This window comes from Typopeltis vanoorti, chromosome 18 (assembly GCF_054136105.1).
Source record: "Typopeltis vanoorti isolate ZY-2024b chromosome 18, IOZ_Tvanoo_1.0, whole genome shotgun sequence".
In the NCBI taxonomy this organism is placed as follows: Eukaryota; Metazoa; Arthropoda; class Arachnida; order Uropygi; family Thelyphonidae; genus Typopeltis; species Typopeltis vanoorti.
The window spans coordinates 3,176,816-3,203,068 of record NC_143566.1 but is presented as its reverse complement, the minus strand read 5'-3'; the positions used below and the strand labels follow the sequence as shown (position 1 = coordinate 3,203,068).

General features: G+C 36.0%; 1 protein-coding gene across 1 annotated transcript in view; it reads right to left on the bottom strand.

The window, feature by feature from the left end:
- The window catches only part of ACC (acetyl-CoA carboxylase), a 1,393,224-nt gene that overhangs the window by 490,894 nt on the left and 876,077 nt on the right, over window positions 1-26,253 (bottom strand). Inside the window, exon 36 of the mRNA XM_090408519.1 lies at window positions 6,583-6,651. Within this exon, the coding sequence (XP_090264645.1) occupies window positions 6,583-6,651 (69 nt within the window). The remainder of the gene's footprint in view (window positions 1-6,582; window positions 6,652-26,253) is intronic.

Sequence of the window (26,253 nt, the reverse complement as noted above, 5' to 3'; positions counted from 1 at the left end):
GATGAAAGGCATGCTAGTGAAAGAGTTGTAGAGGATGTGTGAAAGGAGTGAGTGACAGTGGATGAAATATGAATGAAAATATGAAGGAAGTGGTTGAATGTACTCTATATGATATGACAGTGAAGAGAAAAATAGGGCCATCATGCAGAATTCTTCACAGAACAACACGTGAACTCAAGCAAGTGAAACATTTGGAGTGCAGCACAGGAGGTAGAATGAAAAAAAAAAGTGAATAGAAAGGATATGAAAGAACAATAAACTGTGTGTAAGGAAAGGGTATTGTGTGGAGATTCTATGATAATAGGTATACTTGATGAGGAACGAATGCATGTTTCACAAGTGCAAAGATCAAAGATGTTAGTGAATCTGTTAGTTTACCAAGAGGAGAAGTAAACGGATTTTTTTTTTTTTTTTTTTTTTAGTTTTTAGAGAGGCATAAATGATTTTAAAGGTAAGAAATGTGTCATGAGAGAGGATACGAAAGGGATGTTAGAAAAACAGAAAAGAAGAGAGAGAGAGTCTTCTACAGCATGAAGATAAGAATGAAATAAGAATTAGGACATGATTGCAAGTGAGTCAATGGGATTGTGCAGGAGAAATAGTGTGCATTTTATAGACATACAGAGTGAATATGATAGGTGAAAAGAATGCATATACCTCATGGATACACTTGATTAGTATTAGAGTTAGATGTCTGGATCAGGTGTTTTTGGAAGTGCTAAACTAGGGAAACTAGAGGTATGGAGGAATACAATCAAGCATGTGTTTACAGATTCTGAATGGGAAATAGCCCTATCAAAAATAGAGAGGAGAAGTTTTTCAGATCATTGAGCCTGATTTGGCTAAAAATTATCAGTAACCTAGAAAGACTTTTATTGGGATTATATTGATCAAGTGTATATAATAAACAACTAAGTTATACCAACTAGTTTCACCAACTAAGTCTGTTGGCATCTTCAGGGTACATAACTGATATAAGGCACTAAAAAGTAAAAAACTGTTACAAACTAAAATCAACCGATTCCAATTATATTAAACAAAGAACAGAGTGCGTACAATACATTCATAGAGCATGGATAATATCACTTTTTGTTATTTAGGAACGTTCTATAGTTGGCACTATAATTCAGTTCTGGCGAGGTGAAGGATCTGATAAAGGTCTTCCAGATCACGGGCAAGATTAGTCCTTGGTTCCTGTTAAGGTTTTGTGTACAGCGGGGAACTGTTGTGGCCTCCTTAAAAATTCGGGAGCGGAAGTCCTCCTCCATGTAAGGAATTGTGCTTCTATCCCACTCTATGGTATGGGAAATGAAAAGCTAACCCCGATTTTTCTTCTCTGTTATTATTGACGTCACCTATGTGTTCTTTTTGCCTAATTTCAAGGCTTCTTGAAGTTTGGCTGATGTAATTCAAGCCGCACGAGCATGGTATGTTATAAACTCCAGCATATTTGGAGGAAGGATGGCTATCTTTTGGAGATCTTAAGAATTGTCTAATCGTTTTTGTGGGTTTAAAGGCCACTCTTATATTATGTGGTCTAAGGAGTCTAGCAATCTTATTGGAAACTGTCCCGAAGAATGGAATGACGATGGTAGAAATATAACGTACATCATCTTGTTGTCTTTGTCGGGGTTCAGAGAAAAGTATCTTGTGGACGAGTCTTTGAGGAAATCCATTCATGGTAAGGTTGGTGGATATCAGGGATAGTTCCTCCCAGAGGTCTTATTGATCTGTTGTAAGGAGAGAGGCATGGTTCTTCAACATGTACAATACTAAGTTTCTGAGAAATGTGGTGTGAGGAAGTGAAAAGTAAATAACGTCCTGTATTGGTAGGTTTGCGGTAAACTGAGAGGTTGATACCACCATTCGGAAGCTTCTTAATTAAAGTGTCCAGAAATGATAATTGGTTATCTTCTTCAAATTCACTCTAGAACTTGAAGATAACCAATTATCATTATTACAGAGTAATACTTATTACAGATGTTGTATCATTTACAGAGTAATACAAAGTGCAAGCAAGAAGAGTGATCAGTATGGTAAGTAGGCCTAAAGCACATTATGAAAGAAAATTAACTAAACAGACCAAAGGAAATCCTAGAGTTTCGTTACTATGTAGTGAGAAAGAGAAAGAATGATTATGGAAAGATAACTTTAATCAATGCCGATGGTAAGAAAGTGAGAGAAGCAGAAGAAATAGTAAAGTTACTAAGTGATCACTTTGCAAGAATGTATCATCCAGGTGGAGACTTTGCAGTTGTCGATGTGAAGGAGATTAATAAGAAGTGAGAACTGAGGCAGATGAACTAGATGTAATCAAAATATTGAAAAATATTAATGTGAATACAGTAGTTTTGGGCATGTTGGCTGACATATTATGAAAATGTGCAAGAGCACTAACCGTGCCTCTGACCTTAGTTCTGGCAATGTTTCATGGAAGTGTAAAGATTGCAGAATATTTCCATTACATAGAGGAGGAGGATCCAAGAGACAAAAGAAGTAAATTCCAGATAAACTGATATCTTAGGAAGGTGGGTAAGGTAATGGAAAAGTTGGTTGCAAGCAGAATTCAGGAAATAGTGGATAGGAATATGATAATCTATGGTGGACAGCATGGTTTTGCAAAAGGTAGGTCCCACCTTAGTAATTTACTCACATTTTATAAGGGAATGACAGCTGAATTAGATTAAAGAAATGACTACACTGAGATAGGTTGGATTTTGCAAAGGCACATGACAGAATACTGCATGAAAAACTATTACATAATTTGGAGCAACAGAGATAGATAATGGCATGGATAAATAGATGACTGACAGACACCAGAGTAGTACTATATATGGTGGAGTGCAATCTAGGAGAATGAGCATAACTAGTGGAGTGCCTTAAAGCTCTGTAATCTGTATTAGAGCCACTGCTCTTTAATTTGAATATTAATGATATAGGGAATGACTGACAGAGGAATATTTACTTGTTTGCTGATGATACAAAACTGGAAGGGGGGGAAATAATTGATAAAGGTGATGTAGATATTCTACAGGATGATTTAAATAAATTGGCATTGTGGGTAAAGATAATGGTTTGCAATATAATGTTGCTATATGATGTTATGTACTTTGGATTGAAAAAGATTACATACTATGTAACACATTGATGGTACTAGGGTGCAGTTAACTCATGAGGCTAGGGATTTAGGAATTATTGTGGATAGGGAGTTGAACTTCAAAGGGTATACTGCAAGTTGGCAAAACAAAGGACTATTTGGATGTTAAAGAACAGAATAACAAGTAGAAATTGGGAAGTTATTATCCTTCTTCATAAGGCTCTATACAAATGCATACCGTGGACAGATTTGTCACTTGAGTTTCTTGGGGATGAAGAAGTGGTGGAAGAGATCCAGTGACCAAGCTGGTGATAAGTCTGTAGAATGGTCCTTATGAGGAAAAATTGAAGATGTGTAGAATGCAAAATTAACTTCACAAGGGGAAGAAAGGGATATGACAGAAACTTAAGTTATTAAAGGTGTTCTTTTTTGAATATATTACAAGTCGAAAGAGAGAGAGAGAGAACGAGGGTTCACCCCTTGAAGCTAAGTAAGTGTGTACAGACTAAATTTTTTTTTGCTCGGAGAGTGGTGAGTGACTTGGAATGGATTGCCACAGGTAGTTAAGTGTTCTGACAGCAAATGAGTGTAGCAGTATGATGGCATTGTGAATAATGGTTAGTGTGGGTCTCCCACATTGAGCTTTCTGAATCCGAGATGGAACTCATAAATTATTATTATTAATGATAAGACTTTGATAAGAATACAGAAGATGAATATTATGAAGGTGATAAAATATTCAGAAAGCTACTGAAAAAGCTAAGAAATATAGGAAGCTTGGTGATATAGGATAAAGGTAACATAAAATTAAAGATATTCTGGCAGTCTGTACTGATTACATTGTAAGATCAGCAAATGAGAGACGAGTAACGAATGGTGAATGACTTGCCACACGTAGCTGTGAGTGTTAATATTTGAGGCCAAGGAATACCATCAGATATCTGAAATGTGAAAAAATAGGTAGAGTACATAATATACAACACTAAATGCTCAAATATGAAAGTGTGCAAGTTTAATAGTAGATACATGCAGGAGGTTTGGTTCAGATGGTTGAATTCATCTAAAATTCAATCATCATTGCAGACATCTATAAAATTCAATGAAACATACAGCGGAACTATCTACTCGTGGATATTAATTCCACTATATTTCAAGGAAGATTTCCAGGTAAATATTATCATCAACAGACCTCCATGGAGTCAAAAGACTCATCGTGGGAAGTCCCTCTCTCACATGCACAGCTCATAGTACCTCAACTTAAATGCATTCATTGTCCTCCCTGCACTCACCACATTCTCATGCAATGCATTCCAATCACCCACTACTCTTCATGCAAAAACTCTACTCCTCAGCCCCTTGCTCACACCCACCTTATACAGCTTCCAGGAATGGCCTTTTGTCCCCCCTCCCCCAGTCTCCCGATATTCTATGAAAAATATCATCTATGTTAATTTGGTAATTATCCCTTACCAACTTATATGTCTCAATCATGTCTCCCCTCTTTCATTCTATCCACTAATCTCTGTAATTTGCATTCTCTCGATCTGTCTTCATATTCCACATTCCAGAGACCGGAAACCAACTTAGTTAATCATCTCTGGACCCTCTCCAACATCTCATTATCTTTCTGAAAGCCTGGCGACCAAATCTGCACATAGTAATCCATATGCAGCTTGATCAAAGTCTTGTACAGTGGAATCTAAACAATCTTACTTCTATATATCAGTGTTCTCTGCATCATTCCCATAATCTACTGTGTCATCCTCACATTTTTAATAAAATGTCCATGAAATTTCAAGTCTCTATCCACCACAACCAGCAAATCCCTCATCTCCTCCAAAATATCCCCACCAATCCTATACTCTACATTCCATCTTTGCTTCCCAGATTTTAGAACTTTACACTTTGTAATATTAAACTGACATCCCCACACACTTATAATAATCTTTAGAAGTGACATAAAAGTGGAAGCAAAACTCATGAAAGAGAACCTGGATTCGAGCAAAATAGAGCTTGTCAAAATAAGATTTTTGCTTTAAGACAAACAATCAATAATTAATGGGCATACAGGTAAGTATCTGTATTAAATTTCATAGAGTTGGGAAAAAATAATATTACAAGGTGCAAAGAGATAACTGGCTAGCTATCTCTTTGCAGAGAGAGAGAAAGAGAAAGAGTTGATTGGTTGAGTTATTATTTATTGGTGTAAGGCAAGAATTCTCAACCTATGGTATGCATACCACTGGTGGTACATGAACCACTGCCTTACTGATACATCTAATTTCTTGAATTAAATATAGTGGTATGCCACTGGAAAAGGTTGAGAACCCCTGGTGTAAGGCAAAAGTCATGCTTTGCCATATCAAAAGTTTGGTCATAGTAGACCAAACCTATATTTATGTTTAATTTTTTTTTCAGAATTTAACCTGTGATTAACATGAAGTAGTTAAATTCTTTAACCTGTTCTAGTTTATCTTCTTAAATCCAGTAAATTCTTTTTTGTTTCTACTTATTGCCACTGTCATTACTCTTTTTATGTAGGTTTTCAATCATGCATGTAAAGTTTTCCTCATTATTTGTAACTAGTACTATAATCATCAGCATAATTTATCATCTTCCTATCTTGTATTAGGACTCGGGGGGGGGGGGGGGCTGTTAGAGTCTCATTCCATCTTTTATATTGTTTATCAGCATAATTTTATATTGTATATCAGCGTAATTTTATATTGTATATCAGCATAATTTATCATCTTCCTATCTTGTATTAGGACTGGGCTTGTTACAGTCTCATTCCATCTTTTATATTGTTTTCCAACTGATCTTTTCCCCATGGATTTGTATTCAGGGATTTGTTTGGTGATTCTACTATTGTCCATTCTTCCAATGTGCTGTTTCCATTTCCATCTATAGTTGTGGATATATTCCATATTGGTTGTTCACTCATTTCTTCCATAATTTATATTATGTATATTTTTGTCATTCACAGTTATTCCAAAGTTTTTGGGATAGACTAATTTCTTAGTTCCTTCAGGCAGTGGCTAAAAAAATATGGTGAGAGTGGACATTAGAGTTAGCATCCAGGAATGTGTTAACAGAGCTAATCTCAAGTGATATGTTAATTTGAACAGAATGGAAGAGGAAAGATTAGCAAAACAAGTGTTCTCTGCTAGGTTGGCAGGAAAAAGACCCAAAGGAAGACCAAGATATAGGTGGATTGATACAGTAAAATGTGCCTTAGAAGATAGAAATATAAGATCTGATAATGTTGAAGTCTTGACAGATAAAGATCGATTTAGAGGAAAATTGTTGATAGGAAGTTAGTAATGATGCAAGTTCTTCATGTAGTACTATCGTAATATGCTGTAGATCCCTTGAGGGTACATGCCAGGAATTTGATGATGATGATAAGGTTATAAACAAATGTTAAGAGCTTAATGAAATTTTTCAGATTTAAAAAAAAAAAAAAAAACGATTTTATTTCATACCTTTGAAAGATCCATTGTAACTTTAGGAACGAAATTCAGAAATATATGATTACAGTCTGTTCTTTTTGCCTATAAAAATAAATTAGTTGCAAAATATAAAATATTACACTGGCATTTTATTATACTGACAAATGTTACACTGATATCATTGATATCAGTGTAGCTGTGGCAATTGAAAAATTGAAAGTATCCTACTTTTATATTATTAAAACTATATTCATATAAAAAAACACTTATATGGCTTATGAAGAATTTTAAAACAAGTATCGGAACCATTCAAACCAAACCCCAGCATACTGAACACTATTGCTCATTTTTTACTTAATTTCTCAAAATGCATAAGAAGTTACAAGATTTTTGATGTCATGTATATGTAAAGTAGATGTAGAGTTTGCGATGATGAGCATCTTCCCTTGACGAATCTTTGAACTCCATGGAGATGCCACACATTAACAACAATAAATCAAAGCCAAATTGCAGCAGACATAAAATTAAATTTTTTAAAAAATTTCACATGGAAACACAAGGAAATAAGTAAATGCTATTTATTTAAAGCCATGTATAAAGAAATATATATTGAGTTGTTGCAACAGACCTGGAAGCTCAGTTGCAGGGGATGAAAAATGCATTGCAATTTTAGCCTTATGGGTACCAAACAAGTGATCATTATGGGTGACTTTCATTTTCAAGCATCGAATTGGTAGATCAGAAATCTCATGATAAGAAAGAAGAGGAATTTATTGAATTATTGCAAGACAACTTTCTCAAGCAGCAGGTGAAAGAAGGAACTTCAGGTCAAAGAGTGTTGGATTTTGCTCATAGCATCAGACGGCATCTCTGTTAAGAGTATGACTATTTTACCACCACTCGATGACAGTAATCATGATGTACTTTCTTGGGAAGTATCTAATTATATTGCTGCTCTGATTAAAACAGGTTACATGCTAAATTACAAAGCTGAAAATTATGATCAACTTCGGAGAATGCTATCGTTAGTCTCATGGTATCAGTTACTCAATTGGAAAAATGTCAGCAATGCATGGGAATTTTTGAAAAAGTGCTTAAATGAGGTGATATCTGAATGTATCCCTAGTGTTTGAAGAATAAATAGATTGGAGTGAAATGGATGTGCTACCTTATTAAGCAAGAGATCAACAAGAAGAAGATGTGGAAAGAATATCAAGAGAACAAGAGTGAGAATAGTTAAAATATAGAAAGCTCAGGCTAGAAAAGCCTGAGCTTTCTATATTGATCCATTTCGTGGAAAGGTAAATCGGAGTATGAAAAGAAATTGGACATGCAAGCTAAAGACAATCCAAAAGAATTTTATCATTCTGCTGCAAGCAAAAGAGAGAACAAATCTGAAAGAATAACTTTATGATAGTACTCTAGTGCCAAAAGCTAATGAGATTAATAATATTTCAACCCGAATATTACAGTGGCCATAATCAGTGGCAATGATAGTTAATTACAGGTAAATGTTAACAATGGATTGAAAAGAAAGAGCCATGTGGTGATAGACATAAAACAATGCAAAGGTATAACTGAGGAAACACTATGTTATTAGTTATCATTAACTGTATTAAAAAATATCAACGATGTGTGATTAAAATAAGATTGTCCCACATGTTAAATAGTGAGAGGCATTCATTCCAAATTTAATTCGGATGGTGAAGCGTGGCCTCAGTGCTTTCTTTAAACAAGCCATCAAATTTACACCGACATTGATGAAGTAAAGAGTGTTTCAGAAAATAGGATATTTTGGTCTTGATCTATTCCATGATGGGCCAATCGAAATGTCTCAAGGTTTCCTGTTGTTGATGTCAGATTGGTGTTTTTGTATTCTCTTTTCCACTCAGCATCCAGTTTGTCCAAAGTAAGAACAATGTCAATGACAACTAACTTTGTAGACTCTAGGAAGAGCCAGCAGCAAGCATTTATCTTTGAAAGATACAAACCATGACAATAATTTATTGATAACAATAAAGGCAGCCACTAAATTGTATTTGTTAAAAATTCTGAAAATTTGTTCTGCAATGCCAGAAATGTATGGGATTGGAACTCGACATACTGTTTCCTTGTTATTTGAGCTAAAGATTATAGGAATCATAAAGATGTTTTCTGATCATTTCTTAGAAGCCATTGGGTTTCATATGTTGTTTGATGTTATCAACAAATTAACAGTTAAAGCAGGCTTTCAATAAACAGAAGCATGTAATTCATGTGATGGTGAGTGGAGGAGTGGAATATCTAAGAAGGATAATTTGTTGTCTTTTTCTATTTCTATGGTAAATTTAATTTGTGGATGTAGGTTGTTTATTTTAAATTAAAAAATAGTCAGTAATGTTTTCTCAACTATTCCTAGGTTCTTATTGCGGCTATATGCTCTCTGTGCTGTTCATTTAACAAACATGACCGACATTTGCCAGCAAAGATTGGTCGATTGGTAGAGCCTCTGCTACTAATGGCTCACGCAAAAAGTTAAGCAAGTTTGAGCATGGTTAATAGTTGGAAGGGGTTGCAATCGTTCGATGCTGTTGGCACACTCTCCCTCAATGAGTCTTTAGACTCCCAGGAGGTGTCAAATAATAATAATAATAATAAATATAAATTCAATGCCCTTGTTGCTAAGCAAAGTCAATTTCATAATGTTGCAGAAAATAGAGTAGCTAACATCTCTGGATGACCTTTAATTGAAAGTGGAATCTACAGTCTTTCAAAAGGATATGGTTCCGAAAAGATACCTTACTTAGTTTTCCTTTTCAACATTGAATGGAACTTATTCACTCTTTTGAGTGAGGATGCTATCATAGTAAACTCTATTTGGAAGCCTCATCCATGCTTCTGATATCAAAGCTTCCACCTACAAAAATCTCTTTAGCTGAAATGAAAGCTTTAAAATCCTTACAATGCAAGACTCACATTATTATTATTACTGACACCTTCAGGGAGTCCAAGGACTCATCGTGGGAGGGCACACTACTCTACTTCACTAAATACATCTCATCCTCTCCACTACTACTTAATTCTTCAACTACTACACTACTATCATCAACACCATCTATCGCCCATCACCAACAACAGTATTTGTTGTATGTAAATTGTATGTCTTTTGAAGGCTGATTGTCTGTACGTGGGATGAAAAATCTGAGTTTCCAGGAGAAAAAACCCTGCTACCACCATATGAGATCGGATAACTCACCTTCAACTGAAAAAGCCCATTTAGGGATTCCATCGTCATGACGAGAATCGAACCCAGTTCTTTTCCAATCGAAGGGCACAATGTTCCGCTGCACAACACTGTGATAGTGTATTAAACATGACATTTCAAGACACCATACTATAGGAAACTAACAATGTGCTGAGCTTATCACCTTTTCCTCTTTGAACGGCCCTGAGCTCCACCCTCCAAGTTACTGGTGAACTACTAATTTCGTCCTTGCTTGGTTTCTCTTCAGCTTGTTCTTCATCAACTTCTGCTTCAACTCCATGGTCAGAGTGGACAGTTTCAGTTGCAGTTTATCATCATCTGCATCTTGGGTTTTTCTAAATCTAAATTCTTTTCTGGCTGTTGCTCAAGACTATCACCTGTACTACTAGTTTCCATTGATTCATCTTGATCTTTCTGTGATTCAGCTTCATCATCTTGCATGCTATTAGATGCATCAGTTTTTTCATTATTGCCAGAATTTCCTTCAGTCTTGGCACTGCCATTTCAACTTCAGATTTTTGTTCAGCTTCCTTTTTCTTGGCCTTCTCATCCTCCTTTTCAGCAGCTTCCTTTTCTTTTTCAATTCTTTCCTCTTCTTCAGCCTAGCACTGCTGTTCCTCTTCTTGTTCCATGGCAACTTCCAATACTGTCATGTATTTTTCTGTATGCCATAAAATAAATGGTTTAGGTTCTTTGGACCTCTCTGTTTTGACTACTTTTTTGGTTTCATTTTTATCTTCAGTTTTATCCTTGCCTTCTTTATCTTCTGTTGACTTATCCACACTTTTTTCATCATCTTTCTCAGTCTTCTCTTCTTCACTTTTTTTCTTTAGCTTTCTCCTTAGTTCCATCTTCTACAACAGCCTTTTCTTTTGCATTTTCTTTTTCAACCTTTTCCTGCTCTATTTTTCTCTTCCATTTCCTGAAGTCACCTTTCTTCTTTCATTTGTGATTCAGTTGCACATTCATCATCATCTGATCCAGACTGCAAATTCTTTAAATAATGAAACTCTGCAGATTTATTCTTCTGGACTACTGAATCCCATTCTGCATGGTTGGCACTTTGGATATTTCTTATCATATCAAATGGAAACTTTGCTGGTGCTACAGTGAAAGAAAACACAATCTCTGAAGGCCAGAATGAAAGCCTCCCAACAACAACTGAAGATGGTTGAAATAAGGGAAAGCTCTAGATGAAGAAGTGGTAGTGGTGGAAGGAGATCTGGTAATTGGTGTACTGTGTGTGAATGTTCGTTCACTGGTAACTTCTTATCACACACACGGTACACCAATTACTAGATTTCCTTCCACCACTACCACTTCCTCATCTAGAAATTTCCCTTATTTTAACCATCTTCAGGTGTTGTTGGAAGGCTTTCATTCTGGCCTCCAGAGCTTGTGTTTTCTCTTGCTGTAGCACCAGCAAAGTTTCTATTTTCGATCTGTGGGCCCTGCTGTTCATGTGATACGAAATCTATCAGAAGTAGAGCATGTTATTTGATACACGTGACACAAGTGGTTTTTTCCCTTTTTTTTTTATCATCACTAGCAGCATCATTTTCTTCCTTTCCATCTGCATCCTTATCTTTTGTTTCAGCTTCTTTTTTCCTCACTGTCATCCATTTTCTCCTCACTTTTTTTGCTTTTATCCCCTTCTTCCTCTTCTTCAGATTTCCAACTATCATAATCTTCCATATTATTATCTGAAGCATCTTCTGTTGGTTCAGCAAGATAATATGGCTCATCTCCCTTATCATGATCTTTGTCAGCAGATCGTGACCTTCTGTCATCACTTGTTCCCCTGCCAGGACGACTTCATGGCCTTCTACTTTTGCTGTCTCTTCTATGACGTCGCATCCAATTTCTTCTATCATCAAGATTACTATATGGATAACTCACTGGGCTTCTCTGTGATGGACGCTTGCGTATCTGTCCTCTGCTAGACATCTGTCTGCTACTTCCAGATAGTCTTCTATCATTGTAGTGACGTGATGGTCCTTCCATAACCCATACTTCTCATCTGTCCCATTCCTCCTACAAATCCACCTTGACTTCTATCAAAGCTGCTGCTCATCATATGCTGCATCCCATACTGACTATCCATTCTATAACTACCACCATATTCCTGGCCATATCCTCCTCCCATACTGCCACCTATACCAAATGGTGGACCACCCTGCTGCCAGGGACTCCCACTATACTGCTGCCTGCAGGACATTTTCATTTAGACAAATTTCTGGTAACTGAATCTATTTTAAGAAGAAAATTTCTCTGCTTTGTATATGAAATTCCTTTATCATTAACAACCTCTGAGAATATAACAGCAGCAAATCTACATATGCACAATGTTCTTTTCATCTTGTGTCATTCACTTTAATCATACAGCATGGAATTTGGAAGTAGAATGAAGAACGGGCAGTTTAGAACAAATGGCATGCAATTTTTTTAAAACATGCTTTTTATTGCATATTTTCCTAATATCGATTTTAATGCTACACAACTGAGTACATTATTTATTATTATTATTATTAAAGCTGATAAGGGGAAAGCTACATAGTTTATAGATACTGCAAATTATAAAAAAAAATATTTATTTTATTACAAGATCGACTGCCGTCCCAGGAACTGGATCACAACCCTATGAACAGACAACTCAGGAAACTAAACTCACTACTAGAAGAACTTGTAAGCCTAGATGGAGATACCACAGAGAAACTTAAAAACTAAAATCCCTCAGTTCTATTGTCTATCTAAGATACGTAAGGAAAGTATTCCTCTTCATCCAATTGTTGACTATATAGATTTGCCTACTTATCACATAGCAAAAATTTTAGCACAATTATTGAAAACTCAGATTGGTAATTCCTCCTTCATTAAAAATTCATTTGAGTTTTTAGATAAAGTGAAAATTTTTACCTACAACACTCTGATCTAACGGTTAACTTAGATAACCAAGAGATAGCTGTCGAACCTTTTTTCACATGGTTATACTATAAATTAAAGATGCCAGGAAATTATATTCTTGGTTTCATCCTTCATCCAAGTTTCATCTTTAATTTATAGTATAACCAAGTGAAAAAACTTTCAACAACTATCTCTAATCCAGAGTGTTTTAGTAAAAGGTGTGATGCCTTTTGACCTTGTATGTCAAAATATGACTTCTGCATTACTTCAACCTCGGTATCACTTCTGGGCCTGGCTCACATTGATGAGACCCCCAATAAAAGTCAAAACTGGTCTGTGTAGTGGCCCTTCCCATAATGCATAGTATTATACACATATGTGTTGTATTATGAGATATTGAGGCAATTGATGTGTAGTCAGTAGCCACTATATACAAGTAGTGCAGTCATGAAGTTAATTCATGCACAAACTTTGTTTGCTTACACTTGGATGAAACCAAGAATATAATTTCTTGGCATCTTTAATTTATAATTAATTATTACAAATAATTATGCCTAACCAAGGAGTAAGCTCAAAGTGGTGCCTTGGCATGAAAACACTCATTGACTATTTACTTGGCATAGTAAGTAGTCAATCAGTGTTTGTAAGAATGAGGAAGATAAATGACCTAGGAGTTAAATGGTCTAGTAAAATTATAAAACATGAACTCCATAAATGGAATATGCAGAGGGAATACCATGAGTATTATAAAGTGCAGGTTAGAAAAAAAAAAGCCATGGTATGGAGGGCAAAATCAAACTATAAAGAAACCACCAATGAGTCAAAAAGGCATTCTTAGAGAGTACTTTCCAATGCAGCAAAGCAAAATAGACAGATGCAGCAGAAATAGAATTATTAAGCAATTGCTTTACCAGTGTATGCATTGCAAATGCTGTGGAGCAGCTGTATGAAAAGATACATAAAAATGAATTCAATATGTTGTTGGAGTTTGATGGGAATATAGCAGTGGAGTTAGAAAGATTTTGGCATTGCATAAAGTAATGTATAAGAGAATTAGTGTTACCTCTTACTTGATTGTTCAACTTGACAATCTGAAAAATCAGCGTCCGAAAGCAGTAGGTGTAAGGCAAGTTTCATTATACAGCTTCATTTGTCCTAGCAAATGAGTATAGCCCAGAGGTATCTCAAATCAGTAATTAAAGTCATGAAGAGACTGGCTTTTCCTATTTCTATATGAGATTTGTGGGAATATGATTCTCTGTAGGTCTCGTTTTAGCAATCTGTACATTTCATGATTGAGTAACAACAGATTTTAAGTAGGGAAATGAATACATCACATACTGCCAAACTTGCAAAAGCATTTGATAGAATACCATAATTGTTAAATAAGCTGAAATGACTAGGACTGAAAAATGGACTTATGGTATGAATAAGAGAAAGAACAGCTGATTGAGTGGTATCATAAATGTTTTCTATGGAGGAACAGACTCTAAGAAAACAAAGGTAGTGATGCACAACTACCTTTTTCACTGAATTTCTTTCTTGAGCCATTGCTATTCTACTTTTATATTAATGATACTGAGAATGGTCTGAAGGATAATGCCTAGTTATTTGTTGATATAGATGAATGATCAGGGATAATTTCAAAATGAAATCTCTGCATGGTGATTTGACTAGACTGGTGTTATGAGCAAACTGTAATGAGTTTCATTAGAGTATTGCTAAGTACATTATGGACTAAAGAGATTGTAGACTGAATATTATACTGAGGGGAGTTTGTTGGAGATAATTTAATCTAGAAACCTAGGAGTGACAGTGAATATGAAGAGTTCCTAAGGAGTGGAAATAGAATTAATATTAATAATGCCACTGCATAAGGGAATTATTAAAAAGGAAGTGTCAAATTATAGGCAATATTGATTCTACAGTAGAAGATTCTGGAAAAGTTAAGACTATACATTAGATAGGATAATTGGTAGATCCTGCATTAGCAGAGGACAGCATGGATTTGTTAAAGGGAGAGAGTCTGTTAAACTTTTTTTTTAGATCAATCCCATACATGAGAGTTCCTAAGATATACGACACAGTACTGCTGTGTATGGGCAGGTGGTTAGAAAGTAGAAAGGAATTTGTTGATGTGTTTCTTGAAGATCTAAAAATTATAATGACTTGGGAAAACAGAGAAGACTGTTCTAGAGAGCAGAGGTGTTGTGAATGAAGGAAGAGGATGAGAAGTTTGTTCAAAAATTTTGGAGATAAACTGTATATATGGGTTCTGATAAAAAATAAAATAAAAAAACAGCTGTTATACTGCTGTTTTTTTTTTTTTTTTTAAGGAAAGTCGAAGGATAGTAGTGGCCACTACAGTCAAGCAGCATCCATGGAAATACCTATTGAAAAGACAGGTAAAGTTCCTGGAAAAAGAGGTAGTAGACCATAAATGAGATGAATGGATGGTGTCCGGAGTAACTGATCTTCAGAGAGTTGAAGCCTCCAGAAAAGATAGAACAGGACCACGCAGCAAAGACCGCTGTGTCACATCAAGCATCTGAGTGACCATACTGTATTTGTTGATGCCCAATGGATGGATGAAGACATAATGCAGCAAAAGAGCATCTATGAGAAAGTGACTGGAGGGGGGTCATCAGTTAAGTAAACTTTTCTCTTCTGAATACAATAAACCATTCTGAGAGATGCCTTAGGTGCACTATCCCAAATATTATTACTATTATTATTTTGTGACACCTCCAAGGAGTCCGAAGACTCATCAAGGGAGGACACCTACTCTACAGCTCTCTGTCTCCACCACTCCATCCACCAACAACACTGAACCTCTACTACCATCAACGCCATCTAATGCTCACTACGACCACTAGTATTTTTTTTTTCTGTAAATTGCATGTGTTCTGAAGGGCCGATTTGTCTGTATGCAGGATGAAAAACCCAACTTTATGGGAGAAAAAACCACCCTACCTACCTCCATATGAGATCGGCTAACTCACCTACAATTGAAAAAATCCATATAAAGATTCCTCCTGTAATGACGAGAATCAAACTTAGGCCTTTTCCAATTGAAAGGCACAATGTACCGTTGTTCTTCCAATTGTGCTACAGAGGCACTATAATACTATTCTAAGGTCAGGAAAATATGAGCTTTATAAAGCATCAGGAGTTGAGCAGGAGAGAAGTACTTAGCTCAAAAAATAATACCAAGTTTATTGGAGGTTGAAGGGGCTATGGATCCAATGTGCTTGCACAAGGAGAGATGTGAAAGTGAACCCAACAAGGAAGAAAATCGATCATGGTTTGGTTACTGAGAGTGAGACTTTCTTCTGGGAAATGAGATAAGATTGTATTTTAATGGCATTAAAATTCATCAGAATAACAAGGAGATGTTTAAGGCACTGATTAAAGAAGACCTTGAAGCATGAATTAGCTGAGCACTGCCACCAGCAAAGCTACAAATAGGATTGGATGTGAGAGATAGAAAATCACTGATGTATAGGAGGAAGAGCATAGGTGAAAGCACATAGCCTAAGGGTATACCAGAATTGATTAAAAATGATTAAAAGAAAGTATCCACCATGACCAGAGAGGAAGCTGAGAATTCGTTTAAAAACCAAAGCAGGAATACAATAAGATGACAGCTTTGTAAGGTCATGATGGCAGACTCAGTTGAATGCTTTGGAGACACCAAGAGTGAACTAGTGTATTTCTTCAAATTTTTCCATGGCTGGTGTTTAAATGTGGGTGAAGTTGGTTAGGGGATCAAATGGGAAACAATAATGGTGGAATCTACATTGGTGATCAGTACGTAATTGGTGAGACTCCAAGTAATGAAGTCGACTGTTGATGACTTTTTCTATTATTTTTGAAAATACTGAGGTCAGAGCAATAGGGTGATAGGTTAATGCTCAACTTATCTCCTTTCTGGGAACAGGCTGGATAAAATCTTGTTTTCAAGCTGTTGGATAGATGACAGATGAGTATGGCATCTTGAAGAGATGATACAAGATAGGTGTGAGTTTTGAAGCACAAGCTTTTAGCACAACCGGAGGAATATCATCAGATACATAAGACATCTTGGTATCAAGTCTACTGATGTCCTACAGTATCAGCAGGACATCACGTCTACTGAGGTCCTGCTGATACTGTAATTTTGAAATTGAAAGTTTAACTTGTACGTTAATGACATTGCAACTAACTTAATTGCAAATGAGCAGCTGTTTGCCAATGATGCAAAGTTGAGAAGAGTATGAGAAGTAGAGGAAATGTTGTGGCCTTGCAAGAGAATCTGCTATGTGAGTGGGAAAAACGAGTGGAGCTATAAGTTTAATGTTGCAAAATGCAAGGTCTTGAAATTTGGTAGGTAAAGCTGGGATGCAGAGTATACAGTTATGGAGAAATTTTGAAGGAGATGGAGGAGATGAGAAATTTGGGAGCAATGGTAACTTGAAGTTTAGGAGTCACATTGTTAAAATTATAAAAAAAAAAAAAAAATATCTGTGTTATGGCAATGAGGAGGACATTCACATACAGAAGCAAAGAGGTTATGATTCCCTTGCATAAGGCTTTAATCAGGCGATTGAACTACTATGCACAGATCTGGTAGCCTGGTTTTTGAGGGGATGATGTATTAGAAAGGGTCAAGAGGTTTACTAAGTTGATTTCAGGTCTATGAAATCTCAGATAGGAGGAGAGATTGAACGAAGGCAACTTACAGGGCCTTGTGAATAGAAAAAATAGAGGGAATATTATTGAAACATGAATAGTAGTGAACAAATTAATTCAAACAAGCTGAAATTTCGTCAAATTTTTGTTTCAGTTCACTACATCGGTTGAGTGCTGCATGTTTTAACTGCTTCTATGATGTATATTAACATGCTCGCTGCCACACTCCTCAGGCATAGCTTGTTCCCACAGACCAAGCACTTTCGCATCTTCAAGGTCACTATGAGTAATCTTAGACGGCTTATCAAACACAATTTTGTTTCATACGCCAACTATGAGTAATCTTAGACGGCTTATCAAACACAATTTTGTTTCATACGCCAACTATGAGTAATCTCGTATCACTTCCACCTATATATTACATGCACTGACGACGGTGATAATTGCGCCTAGTCTAGATTTACATTGAAGGTACTTAGACTTTTGAAGTCTAAGAACCTTCAATTTCGCCATGGCCAGTAAAAGAAAACTTACTGATATAGAAGGAGAACGTTATGCTAATATGCACGATGATGAATTTCATGAAATATTTTGTTCCGATTATTCCAAACATGATCCTACAGACGACTCTAGCGGTGACTCAGATGATGAAGAAACTTTTGAAGACGAAGTTAGCATCCAGCCAAATACATCAACATCTACTTATTGGGAAAATTCAGAACAAATGCCCCCACAATTTGACTTTTTTGAAACTGAGGTTTTAAAATTGACACTGGAAATTTCGGTATCAAAAGGTTAGTTGAACTTTTCTTTTCTGAAGATTTTCTCACAATTTTACTAGAACAAACCAATTTATATGCTTTACAAAATATTGAGCAAAGCCGAGTGCAGATCAAAAAAAGTCAAAGAATTTTAAACTGGAAAGCAACAGACATACCTGAAATGAAATTATTTCTTGGTCTTTTACTTTATATGGGTCCTTGTAATTTACCGTCTATTGAGCATTATTGGAGTACAAATCAACTTTACAATTTGCCATTTTGGCGCTCTAAAATGAGCCGAAATCGATCTCAAATTTTATTGCATCATATGCATTTCACAGATAATTCTCAAGCAGCTAATGATAAATTGCACAAATTAAGACCAGTCCAAGATCATTTTAATAGTGGAATGCGAAATAGCTACACACCAGACAGAAACTTATGTATTGATGAGTCAATGGTGTTGTGGCGCAGTAGAATTAAGTTTCGGCAATACATAAAAAACAAAAAAACATAAATATGGCATGAAATTCAATGAACTATGGGAATCGAATGGACTGGTGATAAAAATAAAAATTTATACAGGAAAATCTGAATCCTCTTTAGTGAAAATGGGTCACGCATATGATATTGTATTCCATTTGATGGAAGAATATTTAGGCAGGGGTTATGTATTGCATATGGACAATTTTTATAATTCTGTAGTTCTGACAGAATCGCTTACCGACAGAAAAACATACATGTGTGGAATGCTGAGAAATAATAGGAAAAACAATCCACCAGATGTTATTTAGAAGAAACTAAAGAAAGGGGAATTTGTCTGGCAAAGAAGAAGTCCTGTTGTAGTCAGCAAATGGAAGGATAAGAGGAAAGTTCTTTCCATTTCAAATATGCAAAAATTTGAAATGGTTGAAGCGCAAAATTGAAATGGTAAATTTCAATTAAAACCAAATATCGTTAGGGATTATAATTTGGGTATGTCAGGCACCGATCTTTCTAATCAAAAGCTTTCTTACTATTCCACCTTACGAAAGACAATTAGATGGCCAAAAAAATTGGCAATATGCATTTTTGAGGTATACATTCAAAATGTGCATAAATTTTATAACATGATTATTGGAAATGCAATGACTGTGTTAAAATTTAGAGATCAATTTATCTCAGTTTTTTTTGGAATGGATGAGCTTACAGCATCAGAGAATATCAGGAGGAATCAGGATTTTCATTATTTGGGAATTTTACCACCTACAGAAAAAAAGAATCGCCCGACAAAGCCATGCCGCGTGTGTACACGAAACAAACACCGACGCAAAACACATTATTATTGACCTGTTTGCCAGGAAAAACCACCATTGTGCGTGGAAAATTGTTTTAAAATGTACCATTCTTAATTTGAATAAACTGTTTTATTTTATTTTATTGATTGGTTTTTATTTTTATTGATTTTATTAGTTTTAAATTGATTTACAAATTACGTGTTATACTACGGATTAACTCGCGCTTGGCATAGGAGGTTGGTAATCGACATACGAGTATATTCGTAGTTGGCTTCTGAGGCACATATATAATATACTATATTTTAGTTGAAATTATTTCTCTTCTACCAAGCCCCCAGACGTGCTCTCCCCTTTATTCAGAATCCAAGGGTGCAAATTAAGGTAATTATACTAAGGGTTAACTAGTGTTTGGCATAGGAGATCGGTAAATCGACATACGAGTATATTCGTAGTTGGCAGCGAACGTGTTAATAGCATTGTGCACTTTTAATAGTGTAAACAAGTTGACATTCATAGTGTTTTGTTCATTTTGTGTATCTATAAAATAGATATATCTCCAAGAAAACATTAAAAAAAATATGCACTCTTTCTCAGCACACATCCACGACTCAAAGACAAATTGCCAATGAGTATGATGTTGGTTTGGGTATTGTTAATGTGATTTTAAAGAGATTTATGGAGACAGGTACCTTTTCTCCTGTCACAAAAGGAAAATATGGACAAAAAAGGAAAACTACACTTACTCAAGATCATTTACTAGATAGGAAAAGCAAAATGAATCAATGAATCCAAGATAACAGTTCGTCAAAAATTGCTGGAAGCAGGGTGGACTGCCCATATTCCAAAAAAAAAAAAAAGAAACAACTGTTTATGAAAGTATGCAAGAAAAAGAAGCTCCAGAGGGCACAAACGTACAAAGATTGGACTGTTGAGAAGTGGAAAAAGATCATATTCTCAGAAGAGAGCCATTTCCTATGTCTGCAAATAAGCAGCTGGGAAGACTTCTCCCACAGACCTTCAACAACTCTTAAACACCCAGCTAAAAACGCACTCACATGAAAATCTCTGAACAGTGCTTGGAGCATTTTAACAAGAATAAAACTGATTTTGTGCGTCGATTTATTACTATGCTTGAGACTTGGTTTCACCATTACACACCAGAATCCAAACAGCAGTCAAAACAGTGGACAGAAGTCGGTTGTTCAGTGCCAAAGAAGACAAAGTCGGTTCCATCAGTGAAAAAGGTCATCGCATCGGTATTTTGGGATGCTAAAGGCATTTTGTTTATTAATTATCTTGAAAAGGGTAAAACAATAACCGGAGAATATTATTCCGATCTTTTAACCAGACTAGATGAAAAAATTCGTGAGAAAAGAACAGGTTTGCAGAAGAAAAAATCATCTTTCATCAGGACAATGCACCTGCCCACAAAGGTGTTTTGGCAATGGGAAGATTAAGGGATCTGCACTATGAATTGTTCGAACATCCACCCTATTCCCCAGATTTGGCTAACTCTCACTTCTATCTCTTCCCAAAACTAAAACTCTTCCTCACTGGTCAGCATTTTTCTTCGAATCAAGAGGTGATTGCAGCTGTAGAGGGATATTTTGCAGATCTTATTGAGAACCATTACAGGGATGGGATAATGGCAGTGGAGCATCACTGGAATAAATGCATTAGTCTTAGGGGAGATTATGCTGAAAAATAAAAATAATTTTGAAATTATAAATTCGTTTTTTTTTCATTGTTAGGCAGAGAACTTTTCAGACTACCCTCGTAGAAAATTTGTGGGACTTAGTGAAAAATAGACTTGGAAAATTAAATTTTGATACAAAGGATAACTTAATACAATCCATTATAAAAGTATGGCTTCAAGATGCAGAAATAACACAAATGTTTTCTGCACTGGTAGTGTCCATTACTAAGTGAATTAATGAACTTATTAGGTAAAGTTGGAGTTTAATTTTTGTATTTATTTTATTGCAAAATTAAAACTTTTCTTCAAAATATGAGTGTTCGCTACTGTCAGTTGGTGAGGGATTGTTACCAGATTAATGTGGAGGAGATATTTCATAGAATAAAGGGAGGCAAGGACAGGAGTAGAGGCAATTCCTGGAAACTGTATGAGGAAGGTTAAAGCAGGTGGAGTGAGAAGTAGGTTCTTTGCATGGATTGGTGAGTGGAATTGCATTGCCTGAAAGTATGGTGAGTGCAGAAACTGTGAATGGGTTTAAGGCACAGTTTGATGATATTTTTGCATGAGAGTGTAGATCTCCCTGAAATGAGTCCGTTGACTCCATAGAGGCTAGATATTAATAATAATATCAAAATAAGTTTTACAGTCAAGTTGGAAGTCCGTACTTGCAAACATTTAGAAAACATCCTATTCTCATCCATACCTCCTCAGCCCTCGTTTTGGGTTTGTTATATAAATGTTTTTGCAATCTGGTCCTCATAATAAAAAAATATTACCTACTTTTTTTAAATCTAAAATAAACAATCTATATCCATGAATTAAATTTACCATGGAAATAGAAAAAGACAACAAATTATCCTTCTTAGATATTCTACTCCTCCAATCATCATCAGGTGAATTAATTACTTCTGTTTATTAAAAGCCTACTTTTACTGTCATTCAGCCATCCTCTTATCCATGCTAATATTCTATAACCCAGACCCATTTTTTTCTTTATGCAGCAGAATGTCAAAAGCCTTAGCAAAATCCAAAAGTATCATAAATGTATCCATTCCCCTTGTCTAGTTCAATGGTAACATTGTTATAGAATGTGAGCAAGTTGCTAAAACATGACCTTCCCTTAGTAAACCCATGTTGTTCATTGCGAAGTAGAGATTCACTGTCAACCTATTTCTGAATGCGAGCCCTAACTAATTTTTCCAAAATCTTCACCACCACTGCTGAGATACTAATCAGTTGATAGTTGGATACATCGGTGGGATTATGCTAGAAAAAACTGATGAGGTTAGGGATCTTGGAGTGTTAGTAGATAGGAAGTTGAAGTTCAGGGGCTATGTAGCAAAGACTGCAAATACAACTCAAAAGATAATTGCAATGCTGAAACGAACATTCACATGTAAAGATAATGATGTCATTTTGCTTCTTTACAAGGCCTCGATAAGACCTCACTTGGTCTGTCTTCGTCATTAGTATTCCACAATCCTGATATCATTTTAACTCTCTCCTTTGCACTCTCACCACTGTACTAGAATCACAATGGAAACCAAGGACCAGACTTGCATATAATAGTGATTCTAGTACAGTGGTGAGGGTGCAAAGGAGAGAGTTAAAATGATATCAGGATTGTGGAATACTAATGATGAAGACAGACTGAGAATTTTTAGACAGTAGACACTAGCAAACAGGAGAAAGAGGGTGATATGACTGAGACTTACAAACTTTTTTCATTAAGCTGAGAATGAATGCCACTAAAAAAAGGAGTGAGGACTAAATTTTTCTCTCATAGGGTGGTGCATGATTGGAATGGATTGCCATTGGATGTGGTGTGTGCAAATAGTGTGAGTGAATTCAAGAATATGTATGATAGATGGTGCATGTAGTATGTGGCCTCCCTCGATGAGTCTGACTATCTGAAGGTCTCGCTAATTGATAATAATAATGAATAATTTTCAACTGTGCTTAGTGTAACTCATTAGAATTGTTCTTCTCCAAGTGTCCCTTCCAGAATTTTTCTTAGCATTTTCTTAAGTATGCTTACACAAATCTTAGCAGAAACACTCAGTAGGAAAATTCCTCTGTAGTTTTCAGATTCAGTTTTTATTATTATTATTACATGACACCTCCAGGGAGTTCAAAGGCTCATCGAGGGAGAGCACCTACTCTACAACTCTGTCTCCACCAACCGCAACTACAATCATCATCTACGCCATCTACCATCCACCAACACCACCACCACTAGATTTTTCACAGACAATCACAAACATCCATGCCCACGGTTGGATTCGTACCCGTAACTCATACCCAAAAGTGGATACGCTAACTGCTCAGCCAACCAGGCCGGTAATTTCCCTTTTTACAAATGGATATTATCAGAGCTTTATTCCCATCACCTAAAATTCAATACCCTGACAAAACCTTCTGAATTATGCAGAACCCCAGAAAATGTTTTTTACCTCCATATTTGAGCACTTATTATTATTATTATTATTACTTGACACTTCCAAAGAGTCCAGGGGCTCATTGAGGGAGGACAAGTACTCTACTCTCCGCCTCCACCACTCAATCCACCAACTACAACAAACTGCAGCTACCATAATCATCTACACCAATGCCATCTACCGCTCACAACCACCACTAACATTTTCAGAGAAAATCACAAACATCCATGCCCACGGTAGGATTCGAACCTGCAGCCTTTTGGCTGGAGAGTGGATATGCTAACCATTTGGTCAACCAAGCTGTCAACTTCTGGTTGAATATTATCTACTCCTGCAGCCTTATCACATTTCTGATTTTTAATGGCATTCTTTGCATGAGGTACCATTATGCATTTCTCTTGAATGTTTTCTTCTACTATTCTGTCACTGTAATTTAGCAATCTTTCACAGTAACTGCATCTGCTACCAAGAGTTTCTGGAATATTTCAAGGAGCCTATCACATACAGGTAAGTGATTTTATTTTGCAAAATATTTTGTGATATACAACTTATTGTCAAAGGTAGTTTTTTTTTTTTTTTGCCATTAATGAAAAGGTCAAACTGGTTTGAATAGTGACCCTTCCCATAGCAATATGCAGATATGAAAGAAAGTGTGCTTTGCAGTATAGGTACTAAGTCAAATGATGTGAAGATACTTCACATGCAAACTGTTTACTTTTTAATTATTTTTTGTTTATTATTATATTGATACTACCCACAAGAGAACCTGTATGCATGTTGGTGGATGTGGAGTGTAAATTAGGACTGTGAAAAAAATTGAGTGATATTTTTCTTGAAGAGTTGCAGACTGTAGTTCTTTGTTAGAACAGCTTTCATGAAGAAGGCTGTCCCAGAGGAACAGGTTTGGTAAATTTGCAGTTGTTCTAGTTCAGCAGAAAGTACAGGTATGGTCGTTGACAGTTCATTTAAGCAGTGACCAATGAAGTAAGTGTGCAGCATATACAGTGCTGAAATACTACTTTTGTGAGACAGAAGTTGAAGTGTCTCTGTAAGAGAGGGATCATCCATGAGCTGAACTGCTTAAGAATTTTTTTGAAGGTTTTAGGTGCACTATCCCAAATATATGAATGCTATTGTATGAATGGGTGGATTTGGGATTTGTATACAGTTGGTAGATGGGAAGGTGAAAAATAGCATCATTGGTGGAAGAGAATACCTAACATTTAGATGCTGAAAAAGCAATTGATGTGACATGTTGACAAGTTTATGCCAGAAGAGGCTGGAGGTAAATTTTAGTTGAAGCAGAGAGAGAGATCTGACTGGTGATTCGTGAATTACTGAGGAAAAGGGTAGGTGAGCTGAGATCCTGTTTGTGAGAGAAAAGGAAATTTCATGGCACTGAAGTTGATCAGATTGTCCTCACCCTCCTCATATGACGTATGGCGGTCAATGTTTAAGGCACTGGTTGAAGATGACCTCGCTCGGTCCTATTCATCACTAGGATTAGTGATGAATGAGAGGAGGTCATTTATGTACAGGAGAGAGGGTAAGTGATAGAACAGAGTCCTGAAACACACCCACATTGGCAGTGAATAAATTAATTTGAACACTCACATTTTAAAGAAAATTATTAATTTTGCAAGAAAATAAGTACAAAAATTAAACTCCAATTTTACCTAATAATTTATGTGCTCCTCTGTTTCTAATAAGTTCATTAATTAGTTTACACTATTAATAAACATTGTTGAAACACATAGCACTCAACCCCAAATCCGAAAATAGTAAACTGAAACCAAAACTACAATAATTGTAAATCGAAACAAAAATTAAACTGAAATCTTGATAAAATCTGGATTGTTTGGATTAATTTGTTCGCTACTGTACAGTAAACAACCAGAGATGGCTAGCTGCCCAATTACAGAAGGTGGTAGCTAGACCTAAGGACAATTTGCTTATCAGACCTTAATGCATGACATAATCAAAAGCTCTGGAAATGTCAAGAATGATAGCATGTTTCTCCAAACTTTCCATAACATGTGCCCAGTGGTGGATGATGTAGGCTAAGAGGTCAGCCATGGATCTTGAATGGTAAAATCCCTTTAAGTGGTCAATGATTAACTACTCGACTATTCTGGAGAGAATTGCAGTGACAGCAATTGGTTGGTGGTTTGACAGTAGACTTCTGTCTTCTTTTTTTTTTTTTTGAAACAAGCTAGATATATGATTCTTTCACATGTTGGCTTAAGTACTAGCTAAGTATAAAATACTGTAGACACAATGTAGAATAGATGATAGCTCTGGAGCACAATATTTGAGTACAATTGGAGAAATGCCATTAGGGCCAGACGACTTTTTAGTTATTTAGTGTTATTATTATTATGTGACACCTCCAGGGAGTCCACAGACTCATTGAGGGAGAGTGTGCCAACATCATCGAACAATTGATCCCCTTCCAACTACTAACTGTGCTCAAACTTGCTTAACATTTTGCAAGTCATTAGTAGCAGAAGCTCTGCCAATCGACCAACTTTGCTGGCTGCTGTCATTCTGCCAAAAACTCCGCAGAAGGCATATGGCTCAGATTCTGGGCTTACATGTGTCTAAGATGGGGCTCCAGCAATGAGTCTTGTGACTCCATGAAGGTACTGAATAGTAATAAGAGTAATACATAAGAGAGAAATTGTTCAAAAACACTTGCGTAAACTGTACGCAA